Raw genomic sequence first — 13,263 nt, forward strand, 5'->3', positions numbered from 1 at the left:
TTCTTTGGGGATCCTGTTGAAATCAGGGGAAGCTTTGTAACTGGGCTTATTCAGAATACCTGAGAGAGACTCTTACTGAAACTGCATTAGTGAAAATAATAGCTGGTGTGCACAGTGACTAGGTCTGGAGAGGCCTTGGTTCAGCTCCCTGCATTCATGAAGATCACCACCCTTCTTCATAGACTGTGATGAGGATAACACGGGATAATGTGACAGGGAAACGAAGACATGCTAGGAGTAGTGTCCCTTAGGTCTGCAACATCTGGTCCTTTGCATGTTTACTCAGAAGTAAGCTTCTGTTGAATAAGCTTCCTCACTCCAGAATAATTGCGTTTGGGATTACGTCCTTGCTTGCGTATTAAAAGAAAGCAAACAAGAGACTGATGTCTGTAATGTATGTTTATGGCCCTCATTATAATAAACTAAAAAATATACAAGGTCTTTACTCCAGAATATGGCCCTTGATTTTTGAAAAATTAAAATTAAACCATTGACTTTTGCATAAGTAACAAAAAATATTTCAGGAAAACATTTTCCTCACTTTTTCCAGATTGCCAAAAAAGTTCAAAAATCATATAATTTCCAAAGATTTAACATCAGGAAGTCAATAGGCTGCTTCTGGCCTGCTCCTGAATTGATGTGTGTGTGTAATAATGTCTTCTTCATGTACTTTAGTAAATTCAGCACATTTGGGCACATTCGAAGAAGTTTGATATGGAGGATTGCATGTCAACTGCTATGCAGTGAGGCTTTCATGAGAATACTGAACTTCTTTGTCAGTTTACATGTTTCCCATGAATCCCACTGGATAATTCCCATGACAAATTAAGCAGAGATGGATTTAGCACAGTGTGACTGGTTCTCCTGCACTGTGTGTCAAGCTGAGGGCGGCACCGTTACTTATGTTGCAGTGCATATGCAAAACAGACATGGAGAGGGCACCAAATTTTGGCCTCATGCAGGGGGCTGCTGAAATTTGAAAGACCAAAGTCTTGGTACAGGTACAGGACCAAGGTACAGGAGCACTACAGGATTGGCTCATGTGCCTGGTTTGTTCAGCATGTCTATGACATGCAGGTGATCAGTTCTGATTATGCCCAGTAGAGGGCAATAATAACATAACAGAAAAGAAGCAACAGTCCATCTGTCTGTCATTCATCAGTCAGCTGATTCCAGTGCTGTGTCAGCTGCAGACTTCTGTTAAAAAACATCCAAGTCATCTTTCTCCACACAAATGGGATTGGTGATTTTGCATTTCTAATATTATAGTGCTCATGCGAGGTCATGTGAGCGCTATATTTTCAGAACTGATACGAAATGCTATTCTATTAATATTTACGTATTTGTGTCACTAAATTCAACACAATGTACTTCTTAGGAAGTGCGTTTCAAACTGCAGCCTCTGTGGCTAATGCATTTATGTATCATGGAACAAAAACACTCTAAAAGTTTGCGGAGGGTGCATGTGCCCTTCCACTATGCTTTGGGCTGACCCATGGTCAGGTTACAAACCAGCAGGAAAATAATCTGGCTCTTCCTTACTTTGTTGCTAGGATCATCTTTTTCCTTGCTGTCTGTTCCTTCTGTTCCATGTGCTGTCTGGCAAGATGCTCTCCAACCGCCTTAGCTGGGAATTCAGTTTCACAAGTGTAGCCAAAATCCCTGGCCAAATGTAAAGCTTCTCCTGCAAGCAAACAAAAACAACTGGGTCATTTTACATTTAGTCTTTGGCACTTTCCTTTACTTAGAATGTACAGACACGGTCTCTCTCAACATAGATAGATAAATAGTTATGATTTAAAGCATTTGTACCTGCTCTTCAATCAAGAAAAATGCCAGAGCAGATTGCATAAGAGTAGTAAGAAACAAAACAACAACAATTTTTGTTGTTGAAATATGGCATCAAAAAAAAAAAAAAACTAAAATACTGATAATCCTGAAGAATGGCAACCACCAAAATCAAAGACTGGACTTTGGCAAACTTAAACTTTGGCTGGGTTTTTAATCCTTGCTCACAAGACATTATCCAAAATGTATATCTATCCTGTACTTTGTGTTTAGATATGACTGTCTGATGCCTTGTTTCTCAAACCAGCTTCCCACCAGCTTAAATTGTTCTTAAGCCATTCCTCATTTGTCTCTAGCCCAAGGCATGAACACCTTTGCATGGGGCAAAGACATCCCTGCTCAGTCAACACCTCCAGGTGTGTACAGTACACAGACAGAAATTGAACAGATTCATAGAATCATAGCATTGGAAGGGACCCTGAGGATCATCTAGTCCATCTCCGTGCAATGCAGGAATATGCAGTTGTCCCATAGGAGGAGCAAACCTGAAACCTTGGTGTTATCAGCACCATGCTCTAACCAACTGAGCCATTACTGCTCTAAAGCAGTAATGTGAGCACACCCTCACTTTGGATCCAAACCTAACTTATACTTTGTCTTTTGGCAAAGAAGTACTGCAGCTTTTCAAACCAGGCAATGTTTAGATATGCTGTAAGTAGCACTATGCCGACTCTGTGGGCATAGTAGTGAGGTGACATATTAAAGCCCGCAGCTTGAGAAGGGACAATCACAAGGTCACCACCAGCACATCATCCTCATCAACAATACATCAAAAGGAAAGGTTACCAGATTCCCCCCCCCCAATGAATCCAGGGACACTTTTCAACTTCAATGGTTTTTGTCAGGGGACTGATTTGTAAATCTGGGGACTGTCCCTGGGGAACGGGGACATCTGGTAACCTTATCAAAAGGTCCCATGCAATTGGGCCCGAAGATGTGGCTCTGGGCCTTTAAATATTACAGTAGCATCAGAGAATGAATCCACAAAGAAACTGGTCCAATGCTTATACTTTAAAGATTAATCACTTTAATATTGTTTGCTTTCCTAAGGCTATGATGTTGTGAGGAGGATATATGGCGTATTAGGGGAGGGGTAGTACCTCTGGTGGGGGATACATTCCACCTTTGTTCCCCACCCTATACTCAGCTCTCACCTGTGGCTCCCACAAGCTGTCAGCATGCAACAGTAGCCATACCCCAGGAATGGCTTCGACTAGCCAGCTAAACCAGGTGAGGGCAGCCAATGGGTCTCAAACCTTCAATGAGTTAGGGACTTCCCCAGCATGTGAAGATAGGCTGTGGTGCTGTGGTCTAAACTACTGAGCCTAGGGCTTGCCGATCGGAAGGTTGGCAGTTTGAATCCCTGCGACAGAGTGAGCTCCTGTTGCTCAGTCCCAGCTCATCACAGTGCAAGTAGATAAATAGATACCGCTCCGGCGGGAAGGTAAATGGCGTTTCCGTGCACTGCTGTGGTTCGCCAGTCATGCTGGCTACATGACCCGAAAAAACTGTCTGCGGACAAACACCAGCTCCCTCGGCCAGTAAAGCGAGATGAGTGCTGCAACCCCAGAGTCGTTCGCAAGTGGACTTAACTGTCAGGGGTCCTTTACCTTTACCTTAATAGTGGGTCCAATGGTCAAGAAGGAGGTTGTATTGCCAGATCAGATATGGCCAATAGGTGGTGCTCCCTGGTTTCAACGTTTAGTGTAGCTTTAAATCTTTATATTTTTATCTGTATAATGAGGGCTTCATCATTCAACTTACAATGTGGAACTGGTGCTAGATGCCGCTATATATCTGTCAATATAATTAGGACTATATATGATAAGGGCAGGGATGCAGGTGGCACTGTGGGTTAAACCACAGAGCCTAGGACTTGCCAATCGGAAGGTTGGTGGTTTGAATCCCCACGATGGGGTGAGCTCCCGTTGCTCGGTCCCAACTCCTGCCAACTCCTAGCAGTTCAAAAGCACAACAAAGTGCAAGTAGATAAATAGGTACCGCTCTGGCGGGAAGGTAAACAGCGTTTCTGTGCACTGCTCTGGTTTGCCAGAAGTGGCTTAGTCATACTGGCCACATGTCCCGGAAGCTGTACGCTGGCTCCCTCGGCCAATAAAGCAAGATTAGCGCCGCAACCCCAGAGTTGGTCACGACTGGACCTAATGGTCAGGGGTCGCTTTACCTTTACCTTTATGATAAGGGCTTGGCAACTTAATGAGAATTTGGCCAGCTGCCAGACACCTGCCAGTTTGACAAGTTACCATGCCCAAGACATGAACTGTACTTGGCTCAGCCTGAAGGACAGCTGACGTCATGCACCCTAATTGACCAGACATAAAGCCGACACTGCATTCACGCCCAAGTAGGGAGGAAGGTTCACATAATGTAGAACACCTGCATAGCCTGGCATTGCACCTTCGCTAGGGCTATAAAAGCTCCTAACTTCAGAGGCTGAGTGAGTCCTCGCGTTCTACAGGTAAACTTCGGACATTGGTCCCATCAGCTGAGGGAAGGATCTGATTTTCCTGGGGGCAGCAAATGAGACGAACCATGAACTTCGCTTTTGCTGTTATCTCCCTAAATATCCTGAAGTTCCTTTTTTGCTTATCTTAATTGCTATTTAGTGTTAAGTTTTTGCTTTATTGCAAGCCTTTATATTGTAGAGCTTATTAGACTCTATTTTGTAGTGTCATTATGTCTTATTGCTAATAATTGTCAGTTAATAAACCATTTTCTTCATCATCTAACAGTCTACTAGTCCTCCATCTGCTGGGATCCAAAAGAACTCCTTGCTTGCTATAACTACTAGGCAGCATAGCAAGACAAAGGTTTCTGCACATGCTGTAGATGGATGTAAGGGGCAGATGGGGCTTGTCAACCTGAGAAGGTAGCCCACCTAGAAGGAAAACCCTGACCCTGAACCTCCACTGCCTTGTGGGATATCTTCAGGAGAAGAAAAGGCTAAGGAGTAAACCCAACACAATCTAGAGTGGAGTTGGTTGGATGGTGCCTGGTACGCTTTCTCCCAGAAACTCCTGCAGCCAAGCTGGTGCTCTGCTTTCTTTGGACCACATCAGCGAGACTGAGAAGGGGGTCTTGTCTTCTGGGCAGCCCAAGTCCTCCATACACACTGCCCAGGGAGGTCACTTTGGTGCTGCTAACACAATAGTTTGACTTCACCCCCAGAGGCACACTCCATTGTCTTGAGACAGATGGATGTCAACAACAGTGCTGTTGTATTATGATTATAGGAAATTTCCTATAATTATGAATGAAGAAATATTTTTTTTCAAATATTAAAAAATGGCATTGAAAAACAGCTACCAATGACTGGTTGGTAGCTTCTGTTTATTAAAATGGACTTAACTGTCAGGGGTCTAAAGTTAACTCTTTAGAGAATCCATTTCTTTTCGAATTTGGATAAGAGTAAATTGGTTGAAGTTTGCATTGTAATATGTCCATATATGGAAATTAAATCAATTAATTCATTATGTGTTCAGCTATAAAACATGCAGCCAAATAAAGGCCCTAAGATGGACAAAATATCAAGGGTAGATATTTGACACATAATTCTGATTAGTTTTGTGTTGCTTGCTTAGAAACAGAGAATTTTCATACAGAATTTTATCGTTTCATTGGGCTCAATTGCGTAATTGTGGAGTAGTTAAAACATTAGGAGGACATATCATACTGAGCTGCAGATATTAATTTTAGAAACAATTTGCTTTCTTCACTCCATCCCTTTACAAGACAAAACACATATTTTTCAACAAACAGGTCAACATGTGTCTCTTTTGGCTGTTTAATGGGCACTACCTCATCCACAGCTTCTCCCCCCTTCTCCTTTGTTTTCACAGTCTTCACTCTTCTGTCTTCTCATGGGGATGGAAAAGCAACCTATTTCTCTCCCCCCCCCCCCATTCCTTAAACAGGTAATGCTGCCAGAGTGCTGATCATTATGCAGTTAAAGCCAGAGAGGAGAAGAGAGGAAATCCATGGATAAGCTTCCTCCTAGGACTGTTGTTTTCAGCTTTCACTCGAGATAGGAGCATCCCTCAGTCTTGGGGAGGCCCAGGAGAGCTTCTTGCTGCTCCTTGCACCTGCCAGCTGAAGCCTGTCAAGGTACACAACCTGGTCCCTCCTGTGGGGCCTTCCAGAAATCTCTGCCTTAGCCCAGCAAACTGTCCTTTTCAATCTTGCAAAGCTCCCTGGCCAATTGTCAAGCAATACAGAAAAAGTCTTGCTTGTTTAGCATCAGCTCTAGCTGTAAATAAAGCAGCCTGTGCCCCAGATTGCAGTGAAAACAACGAGCAGTGCAGCATGGCTGCTCTAGCAGTCAGCACTGTGTGTGGGGTCCTCTGAGCAAAGTCGCTGTGGCATTTCAAGATGGCTGTGCCGATAGATTAAAAGGCAGTCCCTTCCCCTAAAGCCCACCAATCCTCCTGCTCTTGTCTACTCTGATTGACAACAGCTGGTCAAAGCTTGAGCCTAAGTGTATTTGGGCTGATCATCAATTACAGTACTACCACAGTGGCAAATGGAGCAAGTTTCCTGGACTTTGCTGCAGGAGTCCCTGGTTTGAGACCCATCTCCTTAGAACTCCATGTTAGGCTCCTGCCTTCTCAGATGGAATCAGTCAATGAAAGTCTGCTCTGTCTCTTGCACAGTTGCCTGCTCAAGTCCCTGCTGGGGCTTTTACTGCCTAAAAGGAAGAGGGGCTGTACCACCTGCTGATTGTAGAATGGCATGTAGCCGGTCCTGAGTTCAATTATTAACCTCTCCAAATAGAACTGGGGAAAACTCTTCTCTGGAATCCCTGAGAGCTGCTGTTGAGGTGGATGGACAAATGACCTGACTCAGCATAAGACAGCTTTCTGTGTCCGTTACTTAAATAATCCGCCATCTTGCCACACTCTCAGGGCAGGTGACATGTTGAGAACAAAGCATGGAAACTTCAGAAACAACAGTTGTCATTCATTGCTAGTAGGAAAAATGTAGCTGTTGATCTTTTGTTTTCATCTGCAGTTACAGTAACATGCTGGAACCAAAACCACTTCAAAAATTCAAGAAGGCAACAAGTGAGGTATTTATATCATGATATTACAAAGCATACCTTCTACTAAGGATGTTAGGAGGGTGACATTTGCTGCTTTCCTCCTCCCTGCAGGCAGATTGAGCCCCAGCCTGTCCAATTTTTCTCTTAAGCAGCGTCCTCCATTCTTGGATTTTGCTCTGTCAGGGAGAAGGGAGGGAATGGAAATACAAAGATTCAATGTTATCCTTTCCCAGTTTTTCTTACTTAAAATAATTCCTCAAATGAGTATCTAAGAGCTGCATGTTCCCGGTTTGCAGTACAAGGCCCTCCTCAGCAGGAATTGATAGGTACTCTCAGCAGCTGGAGCTGGTAAATGAGAAGAATGATGTTGCTAAGGGCTAAATGGCATGTTAAGTGGGGAAGCCATGACTTGATCTTTCTTTCTTTCCCCATAGGAACCATTGTGAGTAGCAATTGAATCAGTGCCATAGTGTACACGAGTGTGCATACGGCTAGCCTTTCCCCACAAATTGATTTCATGGTGCAGATCACTTAGTGGGGCTTCCAAAAATTTCCTCAACCAAATTTCTCCCCAGATTTTTGGAGTTTTGAATGATCAGCTCTTGTTTCCAAAGTGAAACTGACACATTTGATTTTTCTCCCCATTGTTCCTTTTTGATTTTCAGATTTGTACAGCACACTTTGTACACACAGCCTGTTCCTTCAGCTTATTTGCATGCCCCCTCTTCTGCATCACAGATGTGCAAATGCTATGTGCATTGATAAAATACATCAACAAAAAAAAAATTGTGATATGATAGTAGCTACAATTGTAATAGAATGCTTTTTTTGTGCCATGTTTGACCAATCTATGACAGCATATGGGCACACTGGAAAAAAACTTGATGCAGTCATATCAAGATTGTTTTGGGGGCAGTGTGCTTTATAAATGCGTTAATGTGCACTGGTAACAAAAGCTGAGATAATAGAAATGAATTAGGAAAAATAGATTGTGGAAAACTGCACATATCCCAAATTCCAAATTAAATTTTACAAATGCATCTAGTTAAACTGGATTCAGGAAAAATGAAATTTGGAGCACAGAGAAACAAATGAAGCAAGAGAATGAACAGAGGAAATCCTCTCATCTCTAAAACCACTCCTCTGAAAGGGACATTAGGTGGGGAACTGAAAGCATGCAGGTATAATATGAGTAAAAGTTGGGGTTTTTGACATTCTGGCATTCTCTCTTGACTTATACTTAGAAAGGTTTATCAAGCAAAAAGCAGTGTTACAAAAATTCACAGATTTATGGGTTTCAGAAGGGACCCCCTGAATGATACTAGTAAAAAGGAAGAAAATGAATGACTTTGATTCTATTAACAGAGCTTTGCACCAATAAGAGCAAGAATCTTCCCACCCTTCACCAATTTAATTACTCCATGGCTTTTGCTATTAACTACATCATTTGTTTTATGCTTAATCTGAGAAAGTCACATTTCTTTGGTCATTTTTTCATGCAAAGTCATTTTGTTTCAACACTCATGTTTGTTTCCCCCTTCAGTGCAGCTTGTAACTCCCTTGCCCCTGTCATCTGGGTCAACAGTGATCACAGAGCTGATTTTGAAGCCTGCTCCTTGTGACTGCCACTTCATTTTCCCAGAACGCCCCAAATGTTATATTGTTCTGTAGGCTTTCTTGCAGGAGGAGTGGCATAAATGAATGGTGGTCACCATTAGGAATGACCATCGTGTGAATCAGCTGTCATTTCTCTCCCAAATATATTGAAGTGATGCATCATCTAAGCCAGGCTTCCTCAAACTTGGCCCTCCAGATGTTTTTTGGCCTACAACTCCCATGATCCCTAGCTAGCAGGACCAGTGGTCAGGGATGATGGGAATTGTAGTCTCAAAACATCTGGAGGGCCTGATCTAAGCACTGTGGAGAAAATAAAAGATAGAGTGGCCATTGAAACAATGTGCCTGCAGGAACTATCAGTGAAAAGTTCAAACGGGTCTAAATGTGGTAACAAAAGCTGAGGCCATTCATGCCCATTCATGTTTTAATGCATTCATTCTGAAACAAATGAAAATTTAACCACATTTTATATACATTCCATAGAAATGATGCCTAGCTGGTGATTGGGAGAGGAGGGATATTGTTTCTATTTTATTTTTGGACACAAAAGTTGTCTAACAGATAAAACCACAGCCAACAATTAAAATGCTACAACAAAAAGCTGCTTATGTTTCCTCTATTATTTCTGGTCTTCCTTGTTGAGGCAATCATTTTTTGATGTTGCTGTCAGTCAGAGGGACAGGTTCAGATGAAGGAATCGCTTCAGGAAACAGATTCCAGAGGAGGCACCATTTCTCTGCTTCTGACCAATCTGTGTTCTCAGTGTTCCCTTTTCCATGAAGAGCCTGAGGTACATAAAGGTCTGAAGAACTCACCTCTTATAAGCCCAGCCAAGCTGAACAGGCACTATGACATGCCATCCAAGGCCCCACTGAGTCCAACTCAAGCGTCCCTATATCTACCCCATGCAGTTGCACACAGCTTTCCCTTACCTTCTCAAAATCCCTCCTAACAGAGAGGCATTGAGGCATTCTGGTGGGGACAAGCGTCTCTTCACTTCTGCGATGGTCACTTTGTATTTGGAAGTGGAGCTGAGTAAAGATAAACGGCCAGGAACCGAGCAAAAGAGGTCTGTGGGATTGACTACACACGTGCCACCTGAAAAGGTATACATGACATGCGTTAGGGGGAGGCTCAGGGCAGGAGTTTTCAGGATGAAATGTTCCTGGAACACATTTGAGGGGAAGTTTAGCTTAATTCGGGAATTATGCCTGAATGGGGTGTGGGAGCACAAGTAAGGTCTGTGGGGCCAAGCACACCAGCCCTGCTGCCAACACTCACCTGTCTGCTTGCTCTGCCTGTTCCATCCCTTCCTGTCTTGAGTGGGAAAATAGGAAAAGGAATTCTAAGCACATCTGATTGAACACACTTAGAAGTCTCCTTGGAATAATGCAAGGTTCCCAGTTACAGGGAAGTTTCTAAGCACATTCGGCTAAATGCACTTATAAATCTCCTTTAGACTTTCCACCTCCAAGACTGCTGGGGATGGAACTGACAGGCTCAGTGGCATGCAAGCCCTTTCCATGGGTTGATCATTTTAATGCCTGAATAGGGTTTTTATGTCTTTCCCAGTTTTGTCCATTTTAAAAGCACAATTTCATAGCAGAACTTGTTATTGTTTTTTTAAAAAAGTACCCCCAAAACTATATCAAACAAAGAATTTGCACGACATGTAAGAACTTCAAATAGCTAGTCACATCAGGCTATTTGCAACCAATTACAATGATTTCTTCCCTTTTTATATTTTGGTTCTGGAGGATCTTTTCTTCTTCCAGGAAAATATTTTTGTATATTTATTTTGGGCTTTTTGTTCTGTGATTTCTTCCCAGAACTGCCACTTGCAACTGTGACCTGACCTCTGGCATGATAGTGATACTTAGGCATCGTCATCACCACTACAGCTGCAATTCTTGGAGTATATCGCTTCAGACAGAGGATTGCACAATTACTTCCCTGTACATAGACAATTAGATGTCCGGGAGAAGGATTCTAGCATTCTATTTTTCTATGCATGTATCTCGCCCAATATAAGCATTCAAGCATGCTTTCTGCAGTCTGAAGAGGGGCACTCTTACCACAGGAGCTGCTGTTTGTGTAGGCTAAGTTTTGCAGTGGTAAAAATTATTAAAACAGGTTTAAAATACTATTTGTATTCTATATTAGCATGCGGTAGATGTTTAGATTAATACAAGTGATACATACACAAGTGGTTTACCAAAGGGTACTTGGGAAGGACAACGGCCGCAATCCAGGTAACTAACATGTACCAGTATTTGTATCATGTACATTCTGCTTTTTATTACAGTTGTAGAAGTTAACATTATTCTTTGAAGCAGAGTTTATAGTAATTACATTCCATGGATTTACACAAGGCAACGGAACACTTGAAAATATTTGTGATGTTCCCAGAGGAGGCATTCATTAATTGTTGTAGTCCACGCCTTTCTCCTTTTTACATTTTGTTTTCACAATTTCTAAGTCATGATTTATGTATTTATGCCTAGTGCATTCAAGTGGTTAATCACAATTTCTCCCTATAAAAGCCAGTCCCTCAATATCTCAATCGCATTGTGAGGAAAAGCAACAAAATGTAGGATGTGCTGAGAGAATCAGCACATCCCACTCAATGGCTTGATTTGGGGTGACTCAGATAGAGAACTGGGTGAGGCCTCCATTGCAATGATGTCTCCAAGGGCACGTCTTTCCTTTCTCCCATATAAGTGAATGGGGAATGTAAGGTCTGCACACCTGAAGGCAAACCTGCGTTCCCGCACTCACAGTGGGTGCCTCAACCCTCACATTTCCGGATCCCCCAGAAAGCAAAAGGCCCCTCCGCACACAAAGTGTCCCTATTCTATTTATGGCCATAACAATTTGCCTGCCTGACTGCCTGACTTTATCTAGGCCACTTTCCATATTTTCTTATTTTACCCTGCCTCCTCTGACGGAGACCACATATGCAGTTTACAAGGAGACAAGCTGCTTTCTTGCTTGCTGCTCAGGGGTCCCAGCAATCTATGGCCAACCCACTCTGTCACTATAATAGGGGCTTCACTAGAAAATATATCGGTGTCTATATCTCTGTCCCTATCTATCTAGTGATTTTATAAATTGCCATTTAGGAAAGAAAACGAGGTCTCAAATTAAACGACCAACAATGAAAGACCAACAAAATACTGAAACTCAGTTATCTTAATAAATGTGAGTATTTTCAAAGGAAAACGCAGGCTCTATAACTAGTTGAACTCTGTGTGTGGGGGGAGGTTATTTTATTTTTCCAAACTCTCCCCCCGGCCAAATTGTACCTTATGCTTTTTCACCTACATATAGCTTTGAATAAATAATAGTCTTCCCGTGCATCCAGATTTCAGTTCAGCAAAATAATGTGTAAATGATGTTAATTATATTGGAAGGTACTATTTATTTCAGCTCTTGATATATTTGCTCGTAGGCAGGTAGAGAATTACCTGCAGCCATAGATCTTTATATTACAATGCAAGAGACAAATTAAGTCTACATTTTACAAACAATGAGGAAGTGCAGCAATGAAATATTAATATTTCTCTTTTACAATCCAACCCATATGTGCACAAACAATTTGTGCTGAATAAATAATTGCTCCTTTAATAAGAAAACATTTTGTTCCCACCTGCTTTATCTTTTTCAGTGCAGGCTTTATCATTCAGCAAAATGCATCAATCCCAGAAAGGCCACAGTAGTCTTCTAAAATGAAACTGACTCAAAAAGTGATGCCTTGTTAAACAACATTGAGCAGAAACAATGGCCAGATCCAAAGAATTGCTAACTTGAGGTGCCCCTTGGGGGTTTCAATGTGCCCAGTGGGATTTTTGACATTTTCTCCTGGAGTGACAGGCCACTGCCTGCCACATCTCAAAGTACATTTGAAAGCCCTCACCGTTTTCAAAAGTGTTTTGCCTTGAGGTATGAGCTACTGCTCTAGCACAGGTCCAAATCAGCATTGGGCCTGCAGAGCTAGCTGTATCATTGGATCATGGCCAATGAGGATAGGAAGGAGAAGGGAAAATGTCGTGGGAATGTAAAAGGTATTACTTATCCAGTGACATAAGGGCAAGATGGTAAATGGAACTTCCTAGTGAACTATAATGAAGATATGAAGCAGGGTCTGTCCAAATTATGGCTTAAGCCTGCTGGGCAGGCTTCATGGGAAACCTCAGTGCACCAGCTGCACAGCCCACCCACTGAACAAAGGGCAAGCCTGGCTCTGGAGGAAAGAGCCAGCAGCCCGTTCTTGAGCATCTCCAGGGGTGCTGCCCTCAGCTGACTCCTTGGTTTCTCCTCAGCATCCTTGAGGTTTGGATGCCCGACTTCTCTTCTGTCCTTTGATACTACGCTCTCCCCCACCATTCTTCCCTATCATGCTTAACATGCTTGATAGGAGAAAAATGTTCCCTGGAGGCTTCCCAAGGTTGCCCAACAGTAGGACCAGCCCTGATGAAGTGGGATAAGTTCCCTAACTGCACGTAAGTAGGCAATGCACCATTTTCAAGGGTGAAGTGTTAGGCACACAATACTTTCCTCTCTTCAGGAGAATTGAAGGTGGTATGATAGGAACACATTTTATTCCACTGTCATGACTGTTCAAGCAGATGTTAGGGTGCCTAACTACAAAAGGGCAAAAACTGTTTTTCAGAATCAGCAATGGGACGGAAAATTTAAGTGACTGCATTACGAGCTATGATGGCCCTATGGTGCCACTCCCA

The 13,263-nt window shown here is 42.6% G+C and overlaps 1 protein-coding gene across 6 annotated transcripts in view; it reads right to left on the reverse strand.

Annotated features, from left to right (window-relative positions):
* TFAP2D (transcription factor AP-2 delta) overlaps positions 1–13,263 on the reverse strand; it is a 43,773-nt gene that overhangs the window by 8,892 nt on the left and 21,618 nt on the right. For all 6 annotated transcript variants that reach the window (XM_083435405.1, XM_083435404.1, XM_083435408.1 and 3 more), the window contains 3 exons: positions 9,454–9,619; positions 6,962–7,080; positions 1,543–1,684 (listed from right to left, as the gene is read on the reverse strand). In XM_083435405.1, coding sequence (XP_083291531.1) covers positions 1,543–1,684; positions 6,962–7,080; positions 9,454–9,619 — 427 coding nt within the window. The remainder of the gene's footprint in view (positions 1–1,542; positions 1,685–6,961; positions 7,081–9,453; positions 9,620–13,263) is intronic.

This window comes from Podarcis tiliguerta (genome assembly GCF_965153285.1).
Source record: "Podarcis tiliguerta genome assembly, chromosome: 3".
NCBI classification, from domain to species: Eukaryota; Metazoa; Chordata; class Lepidosauria; order Squamata; family Lacertidae; genus Podarcis; species Podarcis tiliguerta.